Genomic DNA, 26,742 nt, shown 5'->3' with positions numbered 1-26,742 from the left:
CATTTCAGTTTCTCCTACACCTCTGGAGGGTCTGTAGATCAGGAGTAAAAGCATGAGTTGGCGGCAAAGGAGCTTTGCAGGGCAGACCCCTTTCAATGTAACAGAATAACAGAGTTGGATGGGACCTTGGAGGTCTTCTAGTCCAACCCCCTGCTCAGGCAGGAAACCCTAGACCACTTCAGACAAATGGCCGTCCATTCTATTCTATTCTATTCTATTCTATTCTATTCTATTCTATTCTATTCTATTCTATTCTATTCTGTTCTGTTCTATTCTATTCTGAATTCTATTCTGTTCTGTTCTGAATTCTATTCTGTTCTGTTGTTCTGTTCTGTTCTGTTCTGTTCTATTCTGTTCTGTTCTGAATTCTATTCTATTCTGAATTCTATTCTATTCTATTCCATTCCATTCCATTCCATTCTACAATCTGTCTATTCTATTCTATTCTATTCTATTCTATTCTATTCTATTCTATTCTATTCTATTCTATTCTGTTCTGTTCTGTTCTGAATTCTATTCTGTTCTGTTCTGAATTCTATTCTATTCTATTCTATTCTGAATTCTATTCTATTCTATTCTGAATTCTATTCTGTTCTGTTCTGAATTCTATTCTATTCTGAATTCTATTCTATTCTATTCTGAATTCTATTCCATTCTGAATTCTATTCTATTCTATTCTATTCTATTCTATTCTATTCTATTCTATTCTATTCTATTCTACAATCTGTCTATTCTATTCTATTATATTCTGTTCTGTTCTGTTCTGTTCTGTTCTGTTCTGTTCCGTTCTGAATTCTATTCTATTCTATTCTCCTGAGCTTCTGAGCTTCTCTCTTTTTGGAAATCTTCCGAGGTTGCTTGGTTCCCCCGTTGGGAACCTGTTGAGTTGTTCTCAACAAAGGCAGTCTTAATGAAGACCGCTGAGTCCTGAGGGTTTGTTGTCCCCATTGTGCATCCTGTCCCACTGACACACAACCCTGAAAGCCCTCCACAATGCACTACTACCCGGTGCTGCCAGCCTCAAGAATGTCATCTCCTCCCAGAAAACGTGCTGCAAACTCCGCAGCAGATCGGCCCTTTCAAGCGCTGTCTTTCAAGCTCTGCCCCTTCCTGCTTGGCAATCCGAGAAAAGAGGGGTGACTCTGCCTTGTTCCCCTGAAACCTTGCAATTATGATCTCTGCCTCCCCCTCCCTTAAGCATCTCCTGCAACCCCCACCACCCGTTTTAGACTCCTGAATGCAGTGGGGTGACGGTGTCCCTGGCACTTTGTCTTCCTTCTGTTTCGTTTTCCGACCAAATTATTATTTTTTTTGTTCTTGATGGGGGAGCTTGTCTATCGAAGGTGCTTTGTGCTAAAGATTTTTATTTTATTTATTTCTCTCTTGCGGGGGATCGATTAAACCAGATCCAGAGTTTTGGGGAAGAGGGAGGAAGGGAGCCAGTTGCCCAGCTCCTGCTAGCAGAGGAAGCCATCAAATTAGGCTTCAGGATTAGAACCGATCAGATTTCAAGGCACAGCAGTCCAACGATCAATGGTTTTCTAGGAATTGTTTCAATATTTTTTTTTGGGGTGGTGGTGGTGGAAGATCTTTACAAGCTTCCATCTATTGGCTATTTATGCATTTTTCAGGGGACCCTAACGGGGAAATGGGAGAACCATTGGTGCAAAGAAGCCAATGGGGTGGGGGGGGAAAAGAATAAAAAGCGAGCATTAGAATAAACAATTTGTACAGTTCAAAAAGTGCCGATGAGAGCGTGAATCCAGCCCAGTCGTCGAAGGGGCACACAGTTGTCACAGGCAGAGGGCCTTCCCATGGAGAAGAGTTTGTGAGTCACCTCTTGGGACTTTGTCTACGCTGGAGGAAAAGTGGAGTCAGGGTGTGGGATGGAAGGAAGGGAAGAGCTGGTCTCAAAAAGAGACGTTTTCCGTTCCGGCAGGGATGGGTCGCCATCAGGAAATCCCAGCAACGTAACCTGGATAGGGAAGTCCAGAAATGCTCCGGGAAGAAGCCATTGGCCAATAATGGGGACCCCAGTGTAGTGTAGTGGTGAAGGTGCTGGCTGAGAAATGAGTAGATGTGGTGAGTTCTAGTCCCGCTTTAGGCATGAAAGCCAGCTGGGTGACTTTGTGTCAATGACCAGGAGAGGGTGAATTCTAGTCGCACCTTAGGCATCAAAGCCAGCTGGGTAACTTTGGGCCAATCACCAGGAAACGGTGAGTTCTAGTCCCATCTTAGCCATTAAAACCAAATGGGTGAACTTTGGGCCAATCACCGGGAGATGGTGAGTTCTAGTCCCACCTTAGCCATGAAAGCCAGATAGGTGACTTTGTGTCAATCACCAGGAGACAGGGAGTTCTAGTCCTGCTTTAGGCATGCAAGCCGGCCAGGGGACTTTGGGCCAATCCCTCTCCCAACCCAACCCACCTCGCAGGGTGATTGTGGGGGAAAACAGGACGGGGAAGAAATATTAAGCATGCCCACCTCTTGAGTTGACCCAAATGCCTTAAAAAAGCAGAATAAAATAACAACGGGGACGTCTACAACTTCCATGTCACTGCCAAAGCAACCACATGGACCTTGAGCCAAAGTGGATTTTACCCCCTTCTCCTTTTTCACCCAGGCTGACTAATGGAGAGCCTCCAGGCTCAACCATTTGAAAGACCCTCCTTAAAAACCGGACCTTCTCCTGTCTCCATTTCTCAGCAGGGTGCTAAAGGCCAGCTTTTGTTCAAGAATCCTGATTTGCTCCATTTAAAAAACAAACACAGTTAGGCAAAACAAAACAAAACAAAACAAAACAAACAAAAAAGCATTTTCTGTTGGGGGAAAAAGAATTTTTAATGAAGCCTCTGGGGAATATCCTTCTTTTTTGGGGTGGAATGAACAAGGCTTGAGTGCTAAGGGTAGCCCTGTGGCCTACTTTTTACTGCCTGCTTTGAAGACATCCGCTAATGTGAGGAGGGGGAGCAATCTTGAGACCCCTCCACCCCCCTCCCCACCCCGGGGAGAGCAAAAAATCCACCAGCCTGAATCCCACAGCCACAACAGACACATACACACACACCCCGAAAGCCACTGCCGGCTTGTCATTTTTAAGGTGACAGAAGGCCGAGGGTTTTTAAATAGATGGAGATAATCAGGTTGACTGGATGTAATTTAATGTTAATTAAAATGTAAACTCAGCAAAATCAGATTTAGCCTCCGGTCAGCTGCTCGAAAAGCTAGGGAATAGCTCCCGGCTTGCAAAACATTCGGGTTGCCCACTCGTGATAGACCCGTTGGTCAATTTCAGCTTTTTCTCTCTATTTTGTTTCCCCTTCCTCCAGAGGTTGGTGCCAGCTGTGATGCCACAAAAGCAGAAATGACTGGGCAAAAAAAACCAGGGGGGGGAAGAGATGTATTTTAATTTAAGGAAGCTTGTTTAGGTCTAAAGGGTGGCGGTTTGCCTTTGTTCTATCTGGTTTCTTGTGGGGGTGTCCATCAGCGGTGGTTAAAAAGCACATTTTATACAAGTAGTCCTCAACTTACGACAATTCGTTTAGTGACCATTTGAAGTTAGAACGGGATCCCAAAAAGTGACTTAGGACCATTTTTCACAGTTACGACCATTGCAGCATCCCCAGGTTGTTCCATTGATTAATTGTTCTAACTGTCAACTTGGATGTGGCGACTGCTGACAGTAGGCATCAAGACAAAAGCCAGGCCTTTGATGAGCTGCCAAAATCTAGTGTCTGTTCACTTATTCACACTGAGAAGCCCCATCAATTAAAGGAAAAGCAATCTTCCACCCTGTCCTACATTTAATACTGAGTGTGTAATGTGTCACACCCTGGCTGTGTTAACACGCTGTGCTCGGCTTTCGAATCCATTATAAGAGCTGGTGTGAACGCTGTCCACCATCTCCAGTTGTGGACGATTTGGAGTCTGGAAGTTGAGGAGGTGAGTATACATGGAGTCCTCATTTAGCAACCACAATTGGGACCGGCCATTTGGTCCTTATTCAAAGCGGTTGCTAAATGAAACCACAACGGTGCTCACGATCTGACTTCAACTTTGCTTTAAAGGCTTGTGAATGTTATCAATGTGGGAACTGGTCACAAATTGAATTTCTCATCACTGCCATCACTATGAATGGTCACTAAACAGGCAGTTTCTAAACGAGGTCTACCAGGATTCAGGAAGACGACATAAGGAGGGGAAAAATGTGGAATTATTTCCTGAATGATAAGAGTGAATCGCTCTAACTTTTGTGGAGGAAGACACAGCCAGAGTTAGATGTATGATAGTTGTGTTAGTGGGATAACTGTTTTTTTCTTAACGTGCCCCACAAAACCAGACTTGCCAAGAATAGCAAGACTATCCAAAGCTGCTTTGTGAGATAAAGGTGGTCCTCAACGTATGACCACAGTTGAGCCCCAAATTTCTGATGCTCGGCGAGACATTTGTTAACCGAGTTTTGCTCCGTTTTGCGACCTTTCTTGCCACAATTGTTAAGGGAATCGCTGCGGTTGTGAAGTTAGTGACACGGTTGTGGAGTGAATCTGGCCTCCCCATTGACTTTGCTGGTCAGAAGGTTGTAAAAGAGGACACTGGAACTGTCATAAATACGAGTCAGTTGCCAAACAGCTGAATTCTCATCACGTGATCATGGGAGGGGGGTTGCCGCAATGGTCGTAAGTGAGAAAAACGGTCCCTTTTTTTGTTGCCACTGTAATTTTAAACAGTCACTAAATGAACAGTTGTAAATCGAGGACTACCTGCAATAATCCAACTTTTTTGTTGCTGTTTTGTTGCAGAGACTCTGCTTGGATCTACCTGCCTGTTTACACGTAAAGCTGGGGGTCTCCTTCCTTTTCTCTAGCAGCAAAGCGAGACCCCGAAAGACGTCCAGAGTTACAACCGGCTAACTCAGGGATGAGTACAGGCAGACTCAACTCTTACAGCATTGTGTCTTCTGAGGAAGACGGCTTGATCTTGACCACCATGCCCGGAGTGAATGGCTTTGGCAACGGTAAGATCCACACTCGGAGGAAATGCCGGAATCGATTCGTGAAGAAGAACGGCCAATGTAATGTCGAATTCACCCACATGGATGATAAACCTCAGAGATACATCGCCGACATGTTCACCACCTGCGTGGACATCCGTTGGAGATACATGTTGCTGCTCTTCTCCCTTGCTTTCCTGGTGTCCTGGTTATTGTTTGGCCTCATCTTTTGGCTGATTGCCCTGGTCCACGGGGACATTGAGAAGCCCACTAAGGACGAGACCTTTACCCCTTGCCTCCTGCAGGTGAACGGCTTTGTGGCTGCGTTCCTCTTCTCCATTGAGACTCAGACGACCATCGGTTATGGGTTCCGTTGCGTGACCGAGGAGTGTCCCCTGGCCGTCTTCATGGTGGTCCTTCAGTCTATTGTAGGGTGCATCATTGACTCCTTCATGATTGGCGCCATCATGGCCAAAATGGCCAGGCCGAAGAAGAGAGCGGAAACGTTGCTCTTCAGCCACCATGCCGTGGTGGCCATGAGGGACGGCAAGCTTTACTTGATGTGGAGAGTGGGCAACCTTCGCAAAAGTCACATTGTTGAGGCTCACGTCCGAGCCCAGCTCCTGAAGCCCAGGATCACCGAGGAGGGGGAATACATCCCCCTTGACCAGATTGACATAGATGTTGGGTTTGACAAAGGCTTGGACCGTCTTTTTCTGGTCTCTCCCTTGACGATCCTTCACGAGATCAACGAGGAGAGCCCCCTCTTTGGGATCAGTCGGCAAGAAATGGAGATGGACGATTTTGAGATTGTGGTGATCCTGGAAGGCATGGTGGAGGCCACGGCGATGACCACCCAAGCTCGGAGTTCGTACCTGTCCAGTGAGATCCTCTGGGGCCACCGTTTTGAACCCGTCCTCTTTGAGGAGAAAAACCAATACAAAGTGGACTATTCACACTTCCACAAGACTTATGAGGTCCCGTCGACTCCCTGTTGCAGTGCCAAGGATTTGGTGGAGAACAAATTCCTGCTTCCGAGCACCAATTCCTTCTGTTACGAGAATGAGCTTGCCCTTATGAGCCGCGATGAGGAGGAAGAGGAGGAGGAGGAGGAGGAGGTAGAGGAGGAAGATGAAGACTGCAGAGGTTTGGACAATCCGTGCTCGGTTGACCAGCCTGAATTTGACAGGCTGCCAACTTCTGTAGGACCTCTTGATCAAAGGTCCTACCGGAGAGAATCAGAAATATAACTCGGGGGGCTTCCTAAGTGTTTGCAGAGTTTCTTTGATCTCTCCTTTCTCCTTCTTATCAAGCTTCTCAAAAAAAAAAAAAGTATGCAGAACAATGCAAGTGCCATAGGGATGCCTGGGAATTAGTGTGGTTTGTCGGATGTTGCGTTTTGTGGTCTTTTAAGAAAATAATTACGTGCAATAATCGCTGAACGGCACCAGGTTTCAGAAAGTGGTAGCTCTCCTAGGTTAGAACGTTCTGCAGAGCAGCTCCCAAAGGGTGGCACCGTGGGTTTGGCAGCCAAAACAGAAACACACACACAGACCCACTTTTCTGAGTGTTATGCTTTGTGCAGGAATGACAAGGCATGCTGAAAGGGCGTGTAGGGAGTCTCTTTTAGTTTTTTCTTTTTCAAGACTAGTATTATCTCAGAGTGGTTCAGAAGAAGAGAACATCAGGAAATCAAACCATGCGTGTTTGTCTCAAAGATACATACTGTCAAGAGACGGGAATATTTTGCACTAAATCAAGAGGGACATCTCTTTCGTGATTTTACTATGCTGTCATGGTGAGAGGGGTTGACGAGAAAGCCTCAAGTGGTGGAACTCCAGGGCTGGTTCTACCTTTAGATGGCATGAGGAAGCCCAGATGGGCAATTGCACAAGATGTCCTCCATGGGAAGACTTACAAACCACAGGAAGATTTTGAGGGGTCAGAAAACTTAGGCTTCCTTTTGCAAGCTAACCTGCTTTCCTCATCTATGTTTCTCGTGGGCCGTTCAACAAGTCCTAGTAGAAGCATCCTCAAGTCAAAATTCAACGCCTGGTGAACATGTGTATGCTTCCATAGGAGTCTTCTTGGCAATCCTACAGAAGCGACTTAGCCTGGCCTTCTTCTGGGAAGTTTTGAAAACGGTTTCTAGTCTTTGGCCCTCTTTGTTTTGGAAGGTTTTCCTCTACGTCCTAACCAGATCTGAACTTGCTTAGCTTTTTAAGAGTCCATTTCAGTTCCATCTTCAAGTGCTTGGAGCTTCTGGAGATAACGCCCACAGATTGCAGCCCTGGAACTGGGGGTGGGTGGGAAAATTCTGCCTTGAGAACCATCATATTATCTGCTGCTGATGGCCCTCACCCATCCCGTCGTCCTTCCTCAAAGACGGATGTTCTGATTTTAAAAACAGCAGATGGCCAAGTGAAATGAACTCAGCTGATTTTCCTCCAACTATTTGGAGCAATTGTCTTTCTTTAACCAATAAACGAGAATATTTGTATCTCAGGGTTGAAATGAGGGGTCCTTGGTGCTCTGTAAGCTTGGTGATTTCCTTGCAGGCGTTTCATGACCCAAAGTAGGTAACATGACTAGCACTGACGATGTTACCTAGTTTGGGTAATGAAAGATCTGCAAGAAAACAATCCGGCTCAGAGAGTACCAAGGACCCCACAGTTGTCCTCCTCCTCCTCCTCCTCCTCCTCCTCCTCCTCCTCCTCCTCCTCCTTTCCACAAACCCACTCCCTTCTAGCACTGATGATGTTACCTAGTCTGGATAATGAAATGTCTGCAAGATAACAAGCAAGCTCAGAGAGCGCTAAGGATCCCTCAGTCCTCCTCCTCCCCTTCTTCTTCTTCTTCTTCTTCTTCTTCTTCTTCTTCTTCTTCTTCTTCTTCTTCTTCTTCTTCTTCTTCTTCTTCTTCTTCTTCTTTCTTCTTCTTCTTCTTCTTCTTCTTCTTCTTCTTCTTCTTCTTCTTCTTCTTCTTCTTCTTCGTCTTCGTCTTCGTCTTCGTCTTCGTCTTCGTCTTCTTCATCTCCCCCCCCCTCCTCCTCCTCCTCCTCCTCCTCTCCACAAACCCACTCCCTTCTAGCACTGATGATGTTACCTAGTCTGGATAATGAAATGTCTGCAAGAAAACAAGCAACCTCAGAGAGCGCCAAGGAGCCCTCAGACTTTTGTTAAACCAGAGCATGCTTAATCGTGCCCTTTGTAAGGGTGGTGCGATCTTCGCCCCAAAGCCACACATCTCCCGCCTTTCCTCCTGACCTTACCCAGACCTCACTCTGTCTGTGCCTTCTTCCTCACCCCTGCTATTTCCCAGTACCGCCCTGTCCTCATCCCCAGCCTTAATCAGAGTCACGTGTCCATCCATCTGGATGCAGTCCTAGGCCAAGCCGGGCAGCCGATCACATCAGCAATAAATGTGAAAGATGTTGCACTAGCCATCCGTTGCCGAGTATACACCACCTTAACTGTTAACTGTAAAAAGCCAAACATTAAAATAAATAAATAAATAAATAATAAATAAATATCGCGAGGGCTGAATTTGCCCTCTGGCAAACTGCTAGGAGCTGAAGGACGCGACGTGTTCGGTGACAGCTTGCAAAGAAGCGAGCGTTTGAAGAAACTGTCTAAAATTAGCAGCCATTATTTCTGAGATTTAAAGGAGCCAACTGACGTTGCCAGCTGATCAGATGGCAGATGTGATCTGCCGGGCTTCTGTGGCTTTAAGACTAACCCGCTCTCCCAAATTTCAAAATTTGGGACAACTGAGCTGCAAACGAGGTTGAATGAAAATGAAGTTCGGGGTGGCAGGACACAAAGCTGGCAACTTCGACCTTGGCGTGCACAACGTTGCGCTGCCCCGTTGGATCAAGCGGATGGCTTGCCTAACCGTGCTTTCCTAAACCAGGGTTAAATGGCCACTGCTGGTTAAGCCTCTGGCGAGCCCAAAGCAACCGCAGTGGGCTAGGTTCGCCCAACCTGTGAAGTTACAAATCCTGGTTTACAGAACGCCGTGGCGGGAGGGGAAGGAGAAAAAAGGCGTGTGGTGGGCACCCTCATAAAAGCCAAGCAATGCTTCTAAGAAAGATTGGAGAACGTCTTCTCCCCTTGGAGAAGCTGAGGAAGTTTTCACCCTCCAATTCCCAACTTTAAATGGTGGGTTTAAGGGTGTCCAACCTTGGGAGATGTGTCCCAAACTGGCAGATACCTCAAAAATACATCTGTGTCCACTTTGCCCAAGGTATCCCTCATTGGTTCATGGAGGGGAGCTACTGAAGATCCCAAACTGTAGATAACATGGTAAAGTTGAAAGGAGAAAAAAAAGCAAGTCCTATCCAAAAGGAACAACTAACCACTTCCAAGATGTTGCCAAGAAGACAACCTGGATGCGTCCTTCTCATCACCAGAAGTTGGGCTCTCTGAAGACTTTATTTATTTATTTTTCTCTTTCTCTCTCTCATGACATACCGGCCGGCTGTTTTCCTACAACCCAACCTGCTATCTTTTTCAACCTGTTGGCTAGGCTGGTGAGCCTGAGCATCTGAAGGAGCCTGGAATTCAACAGGAGTCGATTTAGAAATGCAGAGAGATGGATCCCAGAATCAACCCTTTCCCACTCCACTGCTTCCTAGATGCCTTTATATTCAGGTTCCAGCCAATCTCTCTTGATCCAATGAGCTGCTTTGGAATCTTGTTGGAAGGTGTTTTTCTTCCAAGAAGTTGCTTGTGTGTTTTGCAGTTGTTTTTTTTCTAAATAAATCCTTATTGCTAATTGAGGAGGGTGAATGGATGGGTGAGGTTCTGAACATGGATTTCTAAGTGTAGAGCACCGTAAATATTTGTAAAAGAGGAAAAGAATCTTTAAGTCAAGTACTTGCTTTTTAAATTATGTTACATAATTGTACAGTCTGATCCCAGAGACTAAAATATTCTACATACCGGTATATATATATGTGTGTGTGTGTTTGTGTATCTATGTATTTTTTAAACTATTGCATAGAGCCACTTAAAAAATATTGTAGGTATGCAATGCAGACTTAACAAATAACTCTTTTTTTAGTTTGGCTTCTTAATCCTCTCTCTGCTTCACAATAAGCTATGGAGAATAATGTTATATAAAATGTATATCTCTAGAAACTGAATGTGTTGTTATATAATGTATAATAATTATTTGTGTATATATTTATATATAGATATAGATATATATATTTTCGCCTACCCCTGAGTGATTTCCTGGATCGTTCTTTCCAAGATCATTGGCAAGCTAGCTAGGAATAATCTGGCTTGGTTTGTTACAAGCCATGGACAAAAGTTGAAGCTGACTCATATTTCTGTTGTTTGTGCTCTTGTATACACAACAGCTCAATATTCCAAAACCAAAGAAATGGGTCTTCTCTGATAAGGGCTAGGAACAAAATTAGCAATCGTAAAATTGGGCAGGAAGTCAATAAACCACAATCCATGTGAATGGCTTCCTTGGCCCACTTTTTCAAATTGAGGTTGACCATTCTACAAAAAAAAAAACAAAAAAAACAACCCAGGTTTTTTTGATGCGTTTCAACCTTGTTGACAGGGCTGTGGAAATCCCCTTTTTGAAGGTCGCTTCTCTTAGAAGAGATAGCTAAGGACAACCCTCGGTTTAAAGGACATGAACAACCCATAAATGATGTTGGTTTAGAAATCACGATTGTACTTGAAATAAACATCCAATATAACTCACCCCACCGAGGAAGACTGTGATTGGCTCAGCTGGTTGCCCAAGAAATGTGAACTATGGATGAGGTCAAATCCCAAACCAAGAATGACACATGGGGATTCTTCCAAGCTTAAGTTCTTTATTGTTTGACACCTATAGACAGAATCTTGCCAGGCTATCTCCGCTATCTACATCTACAATATACTGTGGGGCCATAGTCCTCTCCCTTGATTTAACCCTTTGTCCTGAAACCCAACTTGAACAGAAGTACAAATGGAAAGTGGTTCCCTATCAAGGCCACCATCATCTAAGCCTGGTGCCACCTAGAGACTAAACTATGTAATGACATTATCCACCCCGAAGTTTACTGTTTTTAGCATTCCCAACCAATTACTAGTACCTTTCCTTCAATGAATCACTGCTTACTCATAAGGACATTTCTGCCAAGATGTTAATTTAATGTCCATATTTCTTGACCCTTGGAGGGGGCTGATAATGCAAAGTGTATTGGCATCAAGTCACGAGTCTGAACCAAGAGTTTCTGTTTTTTCCAGGAGTTTGGGGGAATATTTTTTTTTTAAGCATTTAGGGTTTATGTTAAGTTCAGAGGTTTCCCCCCCCCCACCTGTTTGCAGCAGGAATGTCTGCATCCTTGTCCAGTTGTGGCACTCAGATCAGAGGGGTTGCAATAAATAAATAACAGAATAACAGAGTTGGAAGGGACCTTGGAGGTCTTCTTGTCCAATTCCCTGCTCAAGCAGGAAACCCTACGCCAGAGGTCTCCAATCTTTTGGGCACCAGGGACCGGTTCCGTGGATAGAGGTTTTTCCATGGACTGGAGAGTGCATGGTTTTTTTGTGCTGCCTGCATCCCGCAGATGGGACTTTGCTTGTTTGTGTGGACCGGTTGCTGGCATGATGCAGCCCGGTACTGGTCCACAGCCTGGAGGTTGGGGGCCCCTGCCCTATATCATTTCAAGCACATGGTTGTTCAATCTCTTCTTGAAAACCTCCAGTGATGGATTACCCACAACTTCTGGTGGCAAGCTGTTCCACTGATTGATTGTTCTACCTGTCAGGAAATTTCTCCTTAGTTCCAGGTTGCTTCTCTCCTTAATTAGTTTCCATTCATTGCTTCTTGTCCTGCCTTCGGGTGCTTTGGAGAATAGCTTGACCCCCCTCATCTTTGTGGCAACCCCTGAGATATTGGGAGACTGCTATCATGACACTCCTAGTCCTTCTTTTCATTAAGCTAGTTTATAATAAATAAATAAATAAGTAAACAAACAAACAAGTCAGAACGTGAGTAAGTACATAAGTAAGTGTTGGCCTACATGAAACTTCCAGCCGCCCTTAAAATCTTTAAAACAATTGCCACCCTAATCTTGTTTTCGGGGTGCGGTTTCAAACAAAGCCAATGATAAAGCAGCCATAATAATAATAATAATAATAATAATAATAATAATAATAATAATAATAATAATAATAATAATAATAATAATAATGATGATGATGATGATGATGATGATGAGAACTGAAGTGTACAGCTGATTGATATCGCTGTACCAGGAGATGCCAGAGTCGAAGAAAAAGAACTGGAAAAATTACAAAATATTGCGACCTGGCCATCGAAACTGCGCGATTAAGGATGAAACATGTAACAGTGATACCCATTGTCATTGGGGCACTGGGAACTATGTCCAAAAACTTTGCAAAATCCATCAGGAAACTGCAGCTTCCTGCAATAATTCCAGCAATGTTGCAAAAAACTGCGCTTACTCGGAACATCTTATATTTTAAGGAGGTACCTGGTTGACACCTGGGATGCTGGTAGCAACCCGTGTCAACCATCCGCGCCAGCCAATTTGAATGTTCAGTTGACTGAGGTTTATGTCTAACGAATAATAATAATAATAATAATAATAATAATAATAATAATAATAATAGTAAAGTTGGAAGGGACCTTGGAGGTCATCTAATAATAATAGGTGCCTTGGGTGCAATCCCAAAACAACTGGAGCACCACTTGAACACCATTGGCATTGACAAATTCGCCATCAGTCAATTGCAAAAGGCAGCCTTACTAAGAACTGCTTCCATCCTGCAACGGTATCTGTAATACCATCAAACATCCACATCTGTCTATCCCAGGTCCTTGGGAAGGACTCGATAGGTAGACAAAAATGCCAAATCCAGTCTGAACATCTGGCTGACTGTGCGATGATTAATAATAATAATAATAATAATAATAATAATAATAATAATAATAATAATAATAATAATAATAATAATAAATGCATTTGTCAATTGAACATCCATGACTTCAGAGCAAGCCAACCCCTGGAAGCTGTGCAAAAAGGGATCCCTTTGGACTGGAAAAAGCAAACAGCGACCTCAGCTCCAGGGCTCAGCCGAGGTAAATAACCCGGAGGGGCATCCCAGTCTGGAGAGCCTGCCAGCCAGAGCGCATGGCTGAAACTGGAGTGGTGAACCTGATAGCCTTTTGGGCCTGCTCCAGGCTGAAGGGACAGCTCAGCTGCTGCACTGATGAAGGGGAGGGGGGGGAAGGAACGCCGCCCCCCCCTTCCGTGGCATCTTTGCCTTTGGACTTGGTTGCTGTGTATCTTAACCTTTGCAGAATCTCCGCCTGCTCGACTCTGAAAGCTTTGGGAAAGCTTGCCTGGTTTTCAATCTTTAATAAGGCAGAACAAAGCAACGGCTTTCGAGGTGGTGGTTTATTTTATTTTATTTAAAAAATGGAAAAAGCAGGGTGCTTTTATGTGCTTGTGGTTTCCAAGCACCCTCCTCATTGCTGTCGTCCCAGGGCAGAATGGAACAATTCACCCGGGGGCTGACTCACCGTGGAATGAACTTGCTACGGGACAATTCAACCGTTTAATTTAATTCATCTGAAATAATGAAAACGTGATGTTTCATTTTTGTCCTTCCCGTTTCATTTTGTCCCTCCTTTGGCATCCTTTTTTTTCGTGGTTTGCCGTGGTGGCACAGTGGTAAGAATGCAGTACTGCAAGCGAATTCCCCTGACTGCCAGCGGCCTGCAGTTTAGCAGTTCGATCCTGACCGGTTATAGGTTGACTCAGCCTTCCAGCCTTCCGAGGTCGGTAAAATGAGAACTCAAATTGTTGGGGGCAAATATGCTGACTCTGTAAACCTTTTAGAGAGGGCTGTAAAGCACGGTGAAGTGGTATATAAGTCTCAGTGCTATAGCTATTGCCTTCCTTCCTTCCTTTCTTTCTTTCTTTCTTTCTTTCTTTCTTTCTTTCTTTTTTTCTTCCTTCCTTCCTTCCTTCCTTCCTTCCTTCCTTCCTTCCTTCCCTGTGGTTAGAATGCAGCATTAAGGACCCCACAGTCATTGTCCTCGTCCTCTTCTTCTTCCTCCTCCTCCTCCTCCTCTCTGCAGACTCCCCTCCCTTCTAGCACTGCTGATGTTACCTAGTTTGGTCATGAAATGCCTACAAGAAAACAACCAAGCTCAAAGAGCACCAAAGATCCCTCAGTCCTCCTTCTCCCCCCTCCTCCTCCTCCTCCAACCCCACTCCTTTCTAGCACTGATGATGTTACCTATTTGGGAAATAGAGTCTATTTAGGGATGGCAAAAGGAAGGTCAATAAGTCTCTGAAATGCTAGGAAGGAACAGGAAGGAAGCACGGAAATGGATTTACGGCAATGACAAAGATATTGCCCGGATGGCTCCAGAGAAGAAAATGACCTCAGGGAAGAAAGGTGTAGAGAGATTGGAACTTGGGACATATTTATGGAACTTGGGACATAAAAATAACCTGGTCCAGAAAAGGTCAATGCCCTCGCGGGCCAAACTTCTCTCTCTGCATTCACGAGGAACCCAGTTCATCAATGGTGACCCCGAAGGGGAAATGAGAGATTGGGGAGGGTGTGAATAGGGGAAGAGTTGTGTTACAATTCAAACTCTGGTTTGAAGGCCTGAGGGCAGATTTTGAGTTGGGCTGCTGGCTGGATTGGGGAATATGTATTGCCCACTAAAAATTACAGTGATTTCCAAGAGTTTGTACAGATTTTTATTGGAATTGGAACTTTATATATATGTAAAAGAGAGAGAATGTGTGTCTGTGTGACCCTGCTTATGGTTTTCCTATTTTCTCTTTCTTTCTCGTTTCCTCTCTTTTTCTTCATTTGTTCTTTCTTTCTTTCCTAAATCTCTTTGTCCTTCCTTCCCTCCTGCCTCCGTCCCTTATCTCTATCTTTCCTTCCTTCCTTCCTTCTTCCTTCCTTTTCTCCATCCCCTCCACCCTTCCTTCCTTCCTTCCTTCCTTTCCTTCCTCTCCACCTTCTCTTCCTTCCTCCATCCATCCATCCCTTCTATCTTCCCTGCCTCCCTCCCTCCTTTTCTCCATCCCCTCCACCTTCCCTTCCTTCCTTCCTTCCTTCCTTCCTTCCTTCCTTCCTTCATTCATTCATTCATTCATTCATTCTCTCCACCTTCTCTTCCTTCCTCCANGTCCCCTCCACCTTCCCTTCCTTCCTTCCTTCCTTCCTTCCTTCATTCATTCATTCATTCACTCATTCTCTCCACCTTCTCTTCCTTCTTCCATCCATCCCTTCCATCTTCCCTGCCTCCCTCCCTCCTTTTCTCCGTCCCCTCCACCTTCCCTTCCTTCCTTCCCTCCTTCCTTCCTTCCTTCCTTCCTTCCTTCATTCATTCATTCATTCATTCATTCATTCACTCATTCTCTCCACCTTCTCTTCCTTCCTCCATCCATCCCTTCCATCTTCCCTGCCTCCCTCCCTCCTTTTCTCCGTCCCCTCCACTTTCCCTTCCTTCCTTCCTTCCATGCCCCCCACCCCTGCCCCGGCTTCCCAGATCCTAAATTTTGCTGCTCTGCCAGTGGATTCCGGGAAGGTCAAGCTGTCTCCCTTTTGGGAGTTACTCTAGAGCAAAGCACCGTTGGGAGGCCAGTGTGATGCTCTGCACAAAGTAACCATAGTAACACACCATCCGTGCTCTCCTTGCCTCTAATATCAATTTTGTTTTTTCTGTTAGCATTAAGGGAGAACATCTTTCTCTCCCTGTCCTTATCGTAGCCAAGATGAATGAAAAATTTCCCAAGGACTAACAAAATCTCCGGGGATCTTTCCTTTTAGTAATCTGCAGGGACCTTCCCCCGCAGGAGAGCCGAGCTATGGAAAACGTTCAAAGAACTTAATTCCTCCATTCCTCCTTAATGAAGAGGTGGGGATGAAAATGAACCTTCCCTCAGGACCCGGGATTAAAGAAATCCTGTCAAGTTAACCTTTTTAACATTTTAAAGCATGAATTCCCCCCCTTTTTTTAAAAAAAAAAATCATCCTTTTGAAAAACCTGCAGAATTTTTCAGAGCAATGCCTAAACTCGGCTTAGCTGTCCTAACAGTTCTTTCAATCCTGTCGGTCAGGCCGGATGAATGATAGGTAGGTAGCTGTGAAAAACATGAAGCAGAACTTATCTAAGGAAGGAAGGAAGGAAAAAAGAGAGGGAGGAAAGAAGGGAGGGAGGGAGAGAGGGAGGGAGGGAGGAAGGAAGGAAGGAAGGAAAGAAAGAAAGAAAGAAAGAAAGAAAGAAAGAAAGAAAGAAAGAAAGAAAGAAAGAAAGAAAGAAAGAAAGAAAGAAAGAAAGACTTTGATCTGAAAATCCTGAGGATCTTCTAGAACAGCATTTCCCAACCTTGCCAACTTTCAGATGAGTGGACTTCAACTCCCAAAATTCCCCAGCCAGCACAACTGGCTGAGGAATTCTGGGAGTTGATGGGTGTCCTAGTCAGCAAGGCGAGCTGGGGAATTCTGGGACTTGAAGTCCACCTGCCTTCAAGCTGGGAAACCCCGTGCCAGACATTTGCCCTAGCCATAGGCTCTATCGTTTCAGAAGCCACTGAGGTCTTCTGGCCCCTGGGTAAAATGGCAGTACTGGACACACCCCTTTACTTCCTGGTTGCCAGGAAGTCGCTCTTACTCCCTGTTGGAAAAGATGCCTCTCCAGCTCCTTTGCTCCCAAAGCTCAGCACGCAGCCCTCAACTAATCAATGCTCCATTTGCCCAACCCTCCTCCCCATTGTACATGCAAGTATCTTTGTCTTCCGTCTCCTAGCTCAGCAGTTTGGCTCCTGGCTGGAGAGGGAGAAGGCCTCCCGTGTGGTACTCTTGGTACGTGCTTTTCTCTCCTCACAGCTGGGATGCTGAAGAAGAGACATCTCCGAGCCTTCGGGTCATGTAGCAAACCATTTAAATAATTCTATTTTCTGCCAGGGAAGACCTGAATGTCAATGCAGGAGTTACTTTCATTGGCAAACGCAGGTCTGGATAGGAGTTGCCGGTCTCCTTGGAGGCCCAAATGTTGATTAATGAGGACATTTGGATTCAAAAATCGGGTCCCTTCTGGGATAGAGCGAGGATTCCTTGGCCACATTTTGAAGTCGTGAACTCGCTGACCGATAAGGCAGCTTTTGGGAGGGATACAAACATTTACAGCAATTGGGCTGTTTGGTGTGCGTCTGTTTCAGGGTGTTTGTGTTCTATAACCCAGTAAGTGGACATATATATATATATATATATATTTATTTATTTATCTTTTTCCTATCAGTTCTTCCATTTCATGAAAAAAATATTTTTGCTTATGGCATTTCTTTGAAAAGCAGGGGAAAAAAAGAGGCAGTGGTATTTTCATACGTTCTTGCATTATTTAGTGACAAGATAGCCAGTGCTGTAGAGCAAAAGTTATTTAATTTCCAAAATGTTCTTGGGGGTATCCAGTTTTGGTCACCACATTACAAAAAAAGATGTCGAGACTTTGGAAAAACTCCTGGAGATGAAAACATACAAAGAACGGTTGCTGGAATTGAGTATGTCTAGTCTAATGAAGAGAAGGACGAGGGGGGACATGATAGCCGTGTTCCAATATCTCAGGGGTTGCCACAAAGAAGAGGGAGTCAAGCTATTCTCCAAAGCCCCTGAAGGCAGGACAAGAAGCAACGGAGGGAAACTCATCAAAGAGAGAAGCAACCTAGAACTAAGGAGAAACTTCCTGACAGTTAGAACAATTAACCAGTGGAACAACCTGCCTCCAGAAGTTGTGGATGCTCCAACATTCGAGGTTTTTAAGAAAAGATTGGACAACCATTTGCCTGAAATGGTATAGGGTTTCCTGCCTGAGCAGGAGGTTGGACTAGATGACCCCCAAGATCCCTTCCAACTCTGTCATTCTGATTGATCTTTAGGTTTATAGGCCTACGTAAAGAAGTTGGAGGGACAGAGGACAGATTTTAGTAGCTGATCCATGGAGAGCAGCTTCTTTTGAAAAAATTGGTTCTCTGTCCATGGTCCTGGTGTTGTAAAAATGATCGAAGTGCCACTCACAATGTATCAATACGTCTGCTTTTTATTCTCTTTGCAAGATTAACCTACATGGTTCAACATTAACCTTATAGCATTCCAGGCAGTCCACGTGTACGAGTATTTGTGCCTTTTAAATCTGAAAATCCATACGAAAATCCACTTTAGAGTCAATTTAATCATGAAAACCATCTGCTTTGGTTTGAGAAGTCAAAGGTAAAGCTACTTTTATTTCCAAGAGCTGGCAAGATTTCCTTTTAATTTAAGCAGGACCCAAAATAATTCCCTTTTCTTTTTTTTTCTTTTTTCTTTTTATCTAGAATGAGAACGTTAAATTCAGGGCAGGTCTTAGTAGTTCGATTACATTACAAGAGTGTTTTTCTCTGCAAAAAAAAAACAAAAAAAAAACAAAACCCACAAGCTTTTCAATCTTGAAGGGGAAAGGATTAACTTTCCCTCCAATCAATCAGCTGGATGTCAGGCTGAAGTTGCCTGACACTAGACGGTTCACACAACGCTATAACCTGTGACATTTATGAGGGCTGGGTTCCTGCCTCCCTCTACTCTCCATTGCAAATAGTTGTAATGGCTGATAGAGCTATATTTAAACCGTCACATAATAGGGATTGTTTGTTATGATTAATATTCTGCAGCCCTTCTCACTTAGGGCCCTCCGATTTTGCCAATTTTAAAAACAAGGAGAACGCATACATACAGCAGGTATAGTCCTTGATTTATGACCACGATCTAAACCATCTATCCAGGGTAGGATCCAGCCCTGGGAATGCAGAGAAAGAGAAGGGCTAAAAGCAGACTTTTCCGAGGAAACGTCAACTGCCAGGAGAGAGAAGCCACGCAGGCAGGATCAGGGGTCTTGTGAATGTCTCTCTGAATAGGAAATCTTGGCTCTGCTCTGTTGGCATCTCCTCCCATTCTCATCACGAAACCCACTGCCTGTTATTTCCCAGGGGGGGGGGGCAGCGATGAAAGATAATTTGGGAGAGGATAAATCTGTAGTCCTGTTGCCAAACCAGTCCTGCCTGGAATTTAAAGCACTTCCTATTGCTGTGCCAGTCTGTTCTGGCAAAGGGCGGCCCGTTTTTTTAAAAATTGCATCTCTCGTCGCTTCTGCTCCTATGACGAGGCTGACCTGGCTTTGCCATCATAAACAGGTTTACTTGGGAGTAAGGCCTTTGGATTCCCATAGCCTGTGAGCCTGCCCAGCCACGGAATCTTTCTTTACCCCGGAAGTTTGCACGGGGTGGGGCGTATCTGCCGTGACGGACAGGTGCACCCATGAAAGCATCGGTAGGTGTGTGTGCGTAGCTTTGATTGCGACGGTTGATGGGAGGACATTTGCCTGTCTTGAAGAGAGGAAAGCAAAAGCCCAGGCTTCTGGATTCAGGAAGATACTTTTGATCTGTTTTCTTTCTTTCTTTCTTTCTTTCTTTCTTTCTTTCTTTCTCTTTTCCTTCCTCCCTCCCTCCCTCCTTCCTTCCTTCCTTCCTCCATCTCTCCCTCCCTCTCTTCTTCCTTTTTTCCTTCCTCCCTCCCTCCCTCCCTCCCTCCCTATCTTCTTCCTTCCTTCTTTTCTTCCTTCCTTCCTTCTTTTCTTCCTTCCTTCCTTCCTTCCTTCCTCCCCTCCCTCCCTCCCCTCTCTTCTTCCTTCCTTCCTTCCTCCTCTCCCCTCCCCTTCTTCCCTATCTTTTTCCTTCCTTCCTTCCTTCCTTCCTTCCTTCCTTCCTTCCCTCCCTCCCCTCCCCTCCCTCCCTCGGTTTGACCTCTTAGATCACAGGCAACCTCTTTCAATTTTCCAAAAGACTCTCTCCACTTTGAGAGGGCACCCTTTTGGCCCAGAAGAATCCTATCCCACACACACACCCAACCCCCTGTCTAATCCAAATGCTCTGGGGCCTCTCTGGGCTTCCTTGAGCCATCCTCCTTTCCCATCACCCCAGCTGACTTGAGCATCGACCGGCTGGCACGAAGGCCTGCCAGACGTCGCACCCCCACTGCCTCCTCCGAAGCACGCACACATTCCCATGCATGCTGGAGAACAATCGGAGCAGCAACAGTACGTTTCCACCCTTCTTCACCCACATGACGTCTCCTTCGTTCTTTCTCAAGACCGGCCTTCCTACGGAGCCGCCTGGCCCTTTGGAGGTGGGAACTGGTGATGGGGATCCCGCCTGGTGCCTCCAGCCCCATAGCCCTTCCTCCCAGAAAGACCAAAACTGGGGCCGGGCCTCCAGGTCACCGAGATCCACCTAGGTGGGCCGGATTTTCTGCCAAGCCAGTCGCCAGGGATCCCCGGAAGAGAAGATTGTTCCAGATTTGGAATGTGCTAAAATCCTAACAGGCGCAGAGGTCAAAGAGCTGAAGGCTCATTCTTGGCTAGCTGAAGGGTGAAACCCAAACCCCTGATGGCCCATCAGCCGGGATGGAAATTGAATAAACAAGCTTGCAACCAAACGCCTCCGTAGAAGCTATTGACTGGCTGAAGATACTTTCCTTCCGCTGTTTTCGCTCTCTTTTTCTTTCTCGCACCCAGATGCTCCTCTTAGGAAGTGCATGAAATTTTTCATTCATGACGGCATGGGACCGTTATTATAAACTGCAAGAGGATTAAAAAAGAGAACTTAGTCTCTACTTATAGGCCGGGAGGGGATCTATAGGAGTTAAGTTTAAAGTTTTAGACACGGACAGGAGCTCTCTCTTTTAGGTGCCTCCTTTTCCTTCTCAAATCCTGACAGGAAAGACTGCAGAATTGTAGTTTTTTTTTCAAAAACGACCACAAAAGGGTAAGATTACAATTGGGGGGGGAAAAAACATCCTATAATCAGCACAGGTTAAGTCCTTGACTTACAATTGGTAGTTTAGTGAGCGTTCAAAGTTTCATCGGCAGGGGGAAAAAGTGACTTATGGCCATTTTTCACACTTACGACCATTGCGTGCCCATGATCATGAGTGCAAAATTCAGATACTTAGCATCTGACTCACATTTATGACGGTTTGCAGTGTCCCAGGGTCACGTGATCCCCTTTTGCGACCGTCTGACCAGCAAAGTCCACGGGGAAGCCGGATACACTTAGTAACCGTGTTACTAGCTTAACAACTGCAGTGATTCACTTAAGAACTGAGGCGAGAAAGGTCGTAAAAAGGGACAAAACGCACCGTCTTGCTTAGCAACGGAAATGTTGGGCTTGATTATGCTCGTAAATCAAAGACTACCTGTAGTTCATTCATCTGAAGTTAGTGAGTTGGAAGGCACGTGAAATTGAACAGCATTGAGTTTCTGCCTTGGCCACGCCCTCTTCTTTGCTCTGACCCCGCCCACTCGACGGTCCTCTTCTCGCTTGTGGCCGGTGGGACCATCCCTTGGAAGCCATCCCACAATGGTCTTAGTTTAGGAATGAAATAAGTTGAGCGTCCCAATCAAGAGAACATGAAAGGTAGAAGGTGGAGAAGGGGACACAGAGAGAAAACTCAACATTTCCCCTGCTATATATATATATATATTTAAAAACCCTTCTTTCTTCCTCTTTCCTCTGAGCCCAAATTACTTGAAGAAAATGGACTTTTAATTATTCATTCGTCAAGGAGGGCCTATTAAGAAATAATAAGAGCAAATGGATAGCCTCGTGGCTTTAAAAATATCTGCCTCTAACTTGATGAAAGGTTTGGAGGTGGAAGAGGGGAAAGGACGGGTGGGGTGCATTGCTACAAATTCCATTACAGAACTCAAATAATTTAGTAGGATGACATCTTTGTTCTGTCCTGTCTATTAATAACAGGAGATTGAGGACAATCAACAGCTACGAGGAATTTGGGATTGAGCTGAAAGTGTGGGGGGAAGAGTCAAATCCAACTTTCCCCGGGGGGTCTTTGAGGAGTTGCCCCGTCAACGAGACCACCTTGAATGATAGTGTCTATATCTGCTCCGTGATGTTCTCTCAAATTTCCATCCATCCATTCCTCCGCTCTGCAAAAAGAAGTCCAACCAGAGGAAAGCCACCCAAGAGCTCCACAAACATTGGCCAAGGCTAATTTATAGATAAGATAAGAAATTTGTATTTATATTTATTTATATATATTTTATAGATTACTAACTCTGTTGTTCTGAGTCAGGCTATTTTGCAAGCTTGATTTTATTTTGGAAAGGGCAACACGGGCCCTGCACAGGAGCCATCCTTGAACCTTGGAGATACAAGGCAACCTAGATGTGAAATTTCTGATCCACAGTTTGCTTCTGAAAAGGGCCTGGGGCTGGGAATGAAAAGGACAAAACGCACCATTTTCCATGACAAGCGCTAAGCCCTTTTGTGGTAAATACCAACCCGTTGGCAATCTTCCCGCAGGACACTTTTCCCGGGGTTACTTGGTGGCACCTTGGAGAGAAAATCTTCTCCTGCTTTGTTTTTTCAACATTTTTTGCTTCTGAGTATCCCTCCCACAGCAAACAGAGAAAGTGCACCTGACACACTAAAATCCCCCAGAATGGAAAAATGGGAATTTATTATAAAGGGGGCAGGGGGAGAGATAAATTTCACTCACTCACAAGGATAAAAATACGCTTGATCTATTTTTTTTCCCTGAGATGGAAAAAGTGGGCGTTAAGAGCTAGTCTTTCCGTTCGAAGGCTGCAATACTTTAGATCCACGTTTCTCAACCGTAGCGGGTTTTAAGTCCCAGAATTCCCCAGCCAGCCATGCTTAGGTTGCCTAGAAGTGCATTTCAGCAGGACGTCAAGAAGACGTTCCTAACAGCTGTCGTGCAATGGATCAGCCTATCTTGAGAGGTGACAGACAGTCCTTTTCTGGAGATGTTGAAACGCGGGTTGGACAGCCATCTGTCAAAAAAAAGCTACTGTGGTTGCCCTGAACATGATGATGAATTAGATGATCTCCAAGGATACCATCAGATGCTCTCCCTTATGTTCTAGGCTTCCATGTTTTCCTTAGGGGTCTGTTGAGGAGAAGAGTTGGAGAGGTGGATTTTTATCATAAAACGAAATCAACAATAGACAGCCTGAGCGCATAGATGCCTCAAAGTTGCTCAGTGAAGTTTCCCCAAACTCTTGGCGTAGTTCCGCTTCCAACCTTATACAGGGAATCCTTGACTTGGGACCATAATTGACTCCGAAAAAAATTTGTTGCGAAGTGAGTGAGTTTTACCCCATTTTACAACCTTTCTTCCCATTGTTGTTGTCAGTGGAACAACCTGCCTCCAGAAGCGGTGAATGCTCCAACACTGGAAGGTTTTAAGAAGAGACTGGACAGCCATTTGTCTGAAACGGTATAGGGGTTTCCTGCCTGGGCAGGGGGTTGGACTAGATGACCTCCAAAGTTTCTTCCAACTCTGTTCTTCTGTTATTCCTGAGAACAATTAACCAGTGGAACAACCTGCCTCCAGAAGCGGTGAATACTCCAACACTGGAAGGTTTTAAGAAGAGACTGGACAGCCATTTGTCTGAAACGGTATAGGGGTTTCCTGCCTGAGCAGGGGGTTGGACTAGATGACCTCCAGGATCCCTTCCAACTCTATTACTACTACTACTACTACTACTACTACTACTACTACTACTACTACTACTGTTGTTGGTTGTTGTTGTTATTACTATTATTATTACTATTATTGCTATTGTTTGTTGTTATTGTTATTATTACTATTATTATTATTATTATTATTATTATTATTATTATTATTAATCTTGGAAGGTTTGGGTCCAAGGTTGCCTATTTTGGCCCTAGCATGTGGCTTCCCCTGACCCAACCCTTAGACTAGCAAGAGACAATTTTCAGAAGGCTGGCTTAATGATATGGAGTTGTTGCGGGTAAAGATAGCAATGGGAGAAGCTCTTTAAAAGCCTTGTGGCTTTGTTCTACCAAGTTGATTGATGTCTCCGTAGGCAGCTCGGAGTCATCCCTAACAATGGGTATCAGTTACAGGGGTGACTCAGACTCACGAGTGGGACCTAACAATCTTTCCTTGCCCAGAGAAAGAGTTTCCTGGAAAGCGTGAAAAAGAAAGGAACAGGGATCCAAAACTGTTGTTGGCATATCTCCTGCCCACCACAGAATAACAGAAAAACTGCTCGGCAGTCGATCCAGCCGTTGGATCCACCCACCAAGTCAGCATCAGAATCAGAATAGAGCTGGAAGGGACCGTGGAGGTCTTCTAGTCCAACCCTCTGCTCAAGCAGGAGACCGTGCCCCATTCCAGACAAATGGTCATCCAGTCTCTTCTTGAAAACCTTCCAGTGATGGAGCACCCACAACTTCTGGAGGCAAGTCGTTCCACTGGTGAATTGTTCTCACTGCCAGGAAATCCCTTCTTACTTCGCTCCTTGATGAGTTTCCATCCATTCCTTCTTGTCCTGCCACGAGACACTTGGTGGCTACCTTATAATGACAAGATGGCGAACTTCCTCTAATCTGCAGAAATTAGGAGGATTGGATGGACGGTTGAATTTGATCTCATTTTTGGCTGAAGGACGGTGTCCTCTCTCAGGTGGAATAAAGCTGTTTCCATGCATTGTCCTTCAACCCTTCCAAATGGATCTGGGCAGTCACAGGTGGTCCATGCGTTGGCTACTCCTGAGATGCCTGCAGAGTTGTCACAAAATGTTTTGCTGTCTGATGCGTGAAGAGCGTGACACACCTGCATCTCGTTGCAGATGGGGGACCTTACTTTGATTGCTCCTGGAGCCTGTCCCACGTGCCCCTCCCCCGTGACATCGGAGGACAGTGAGGGGAGATTAGGAAAACGGCTTTGGGATTAAGTAGCATCCACAAGCTTTGTTCCCCAACACTTCATTGCTGTTCCCCAAGCATCTGCCACCGATGGAACGGCTTCAACTTGTCTAATGGTAGGGACAACCCTGGGTGTCACCATTTCAAGGATATCCTGTAACGTTTTGATGCACTGCAGATATGAACCAGCCACCAGCCTGCTCGTCTTACGGTGGTGGATTTGAAGTGGAAATACCTTCCTGTTCTTCCCCCAGGCATTGAAATGTCTTGAGATATAAGTTTATTTTCTAACTGTTGGAAATACAGCCATGCTCCTGTCTTGAACCTCATCAATAAACACCACCAAAAGGATGAAGCTTACATGCTGGCTGACGGTGATGCCCTCTCCCCAACTTTTTCACAGACAGTTTGCAAAGTTGGGATTTCCTTATAGATATGTGGGCAGGAGAACAGATGGAAGTGTAGAAAGAGGAGGAGGAGGAGGAGGAGGAGGAGGAGGAGGAGGAGAAACAGACAGTGGGATCCTTGGTACTCTCTGAGCTTGGTGGTTTTCTTGCAGAATTTCATGACCCAGCTAGGTAACAACATCAGTGCTAGAAGGGAGGGAGGGCGGGATGGAGGGAGGAGGAGGAGGAGGAGGAGGAAAGGAAAGAAGGAAGAAGTAGAAGAAAGAGAAGGAGAGAGAAAGGAGAAGAAGGAGAAGGAAAAAAGAGAAAGAGGAGGGGAGAGAGAGAGAGAAAGAGAGAGAGAGAGGGAGGGAGCAATGATTAGAGATTAAAATAGCTCTCGCCCTGGCTGCAATTGAATATGAAGCTCCTGGAACGACATAGCAGATGTTTAAAACAGATTGAAATGTCACAGTAGGCATGGAGGGTGGAACAAAATGTTATCAGATCTTTCTCTCTCTTCTAATCAGCCTGTTCCTTTTGCCCAGCTCCCTGGGAGATAAGAGTGGCATTGAAGGAAGGCCTAAAGTTGAAAAGAAATTCCAGTGGGATGCCCCTAGAAAATATATAGGGATATACATACATACATACATACATAATACATAAATACATACATACATACATACATACATACACACATACACATATCTCAACTTATTTTATTTCTCCATTGGTTCGTTTTGTGCCCTGCCTATTCTCCAGGAGATCCAGATGGCATACCTCCATTCCTCTCTTCAATTTCCCCCCAATGACAGCCCTGTGAGGTAGGCTAGGCTGAAAGAGAGCCATGTTGCCTAAAGGTTCAAACGATGGAAAGTGGATTTGAACCTGGGTTCTCAACGCAATGGGCACTGTGAAGGCCACTGGTGTAACAAGTAGGCAAACATCTGGCCTGCCTGGAGCCTGGTGCTGTAGAGCAAGTTCCCTGCCATCATTTGAGGAAAATAAGAAACAAGGGCAAGTGCAGAAAAGTGGACTCACACCCAACCACCAGATTCACCTTTGTCTTTTGTTCCACAACTTTACGAAAGGCGTGGTTTTTGGTTTTTTTGTCTTTACTTTTTGGCGACATGGAGAAAGGAAAAAAAAAGGGGGGGCAGGCAACCTCAGCCTGAAATGCCCTTGGCAAAGACATTTGACTTGTGCTTGGCTTCGGCTGTCTTTCTGTAAAACATCTGGAAGGAAGGCTAGAACACAGAGGCCGGATGCAAAGTAGGACTTTGGGTTCGGTCCAAGGAGAAGCTGGGCTGTGTTGTGAGGAGAGCACAAAAAGCCTTTGCAAGGGATCTTTGAAAGGCAGGGATGGAAAAAAAAAACAAAAGGATGAGGCGCAGGTTTTGCAAAAGACAAATGGGGAGGGGGTCTTTCTGATTTCCGAAAGACCACACTCTTTCGGTTCAAATGCACAGCAGCCAGCTGTTGAAATCCAATTTCTAGCCTGCCAGATTGAGAAAAGCTTTTTTCTTTAAAAAAAAAAAAAAAGAAAACAATGAACA

At 45.1% G+C, this 26,742-nt stretch overlaps 1 protein-coding gene across 1 annotated transcript; it reads left to right on the top strand.

Moving 5' to 3' along the window:
- Window positions 1–4,898: 4,898 nt before the first annotated feature.
- Window positions 4,899–6,271, top strand: LOC107298695 (ATP-sensitive inward rectifier potassium channel 12). The gene has a single exon (XM_015828071.1). It carries the CDS (start codon window positions 4,918–4,920, stop codon window positions 6,238–6,240), a length of 1,323 nt encoding a protein of 440 aa, XP_015683557.1. The 5' UTR covers window positions 4,899–4,917; the 3' UTR covers window positions 6,241–6,271.
- The last annotated feature ends 20,471 nt before the right edge of the window (window positions 6,272–26,742 follow it).

The sequence above is a fragment of the Protobothrops mucrosquamatus genome, unplaced genomic scaffold (assembly GCF_001527695.2).
Source record: "Protobothrops mucrosquamatus isolate PMUCROS unplaced genomic scaffold, P.Mucros_1.0 scaffold4203, whole genome shotgun sequence".
Taxonomy (NCBI): Eukaryota; Metazoa; Chordata; class Lepidosauria; order Squamata; family Viperidae; genus Protobothrops; species Protobothrops mucrosquamatus.
This window is presented reverse-complemented; position numbering and strand designations above follow the sequence as displayed.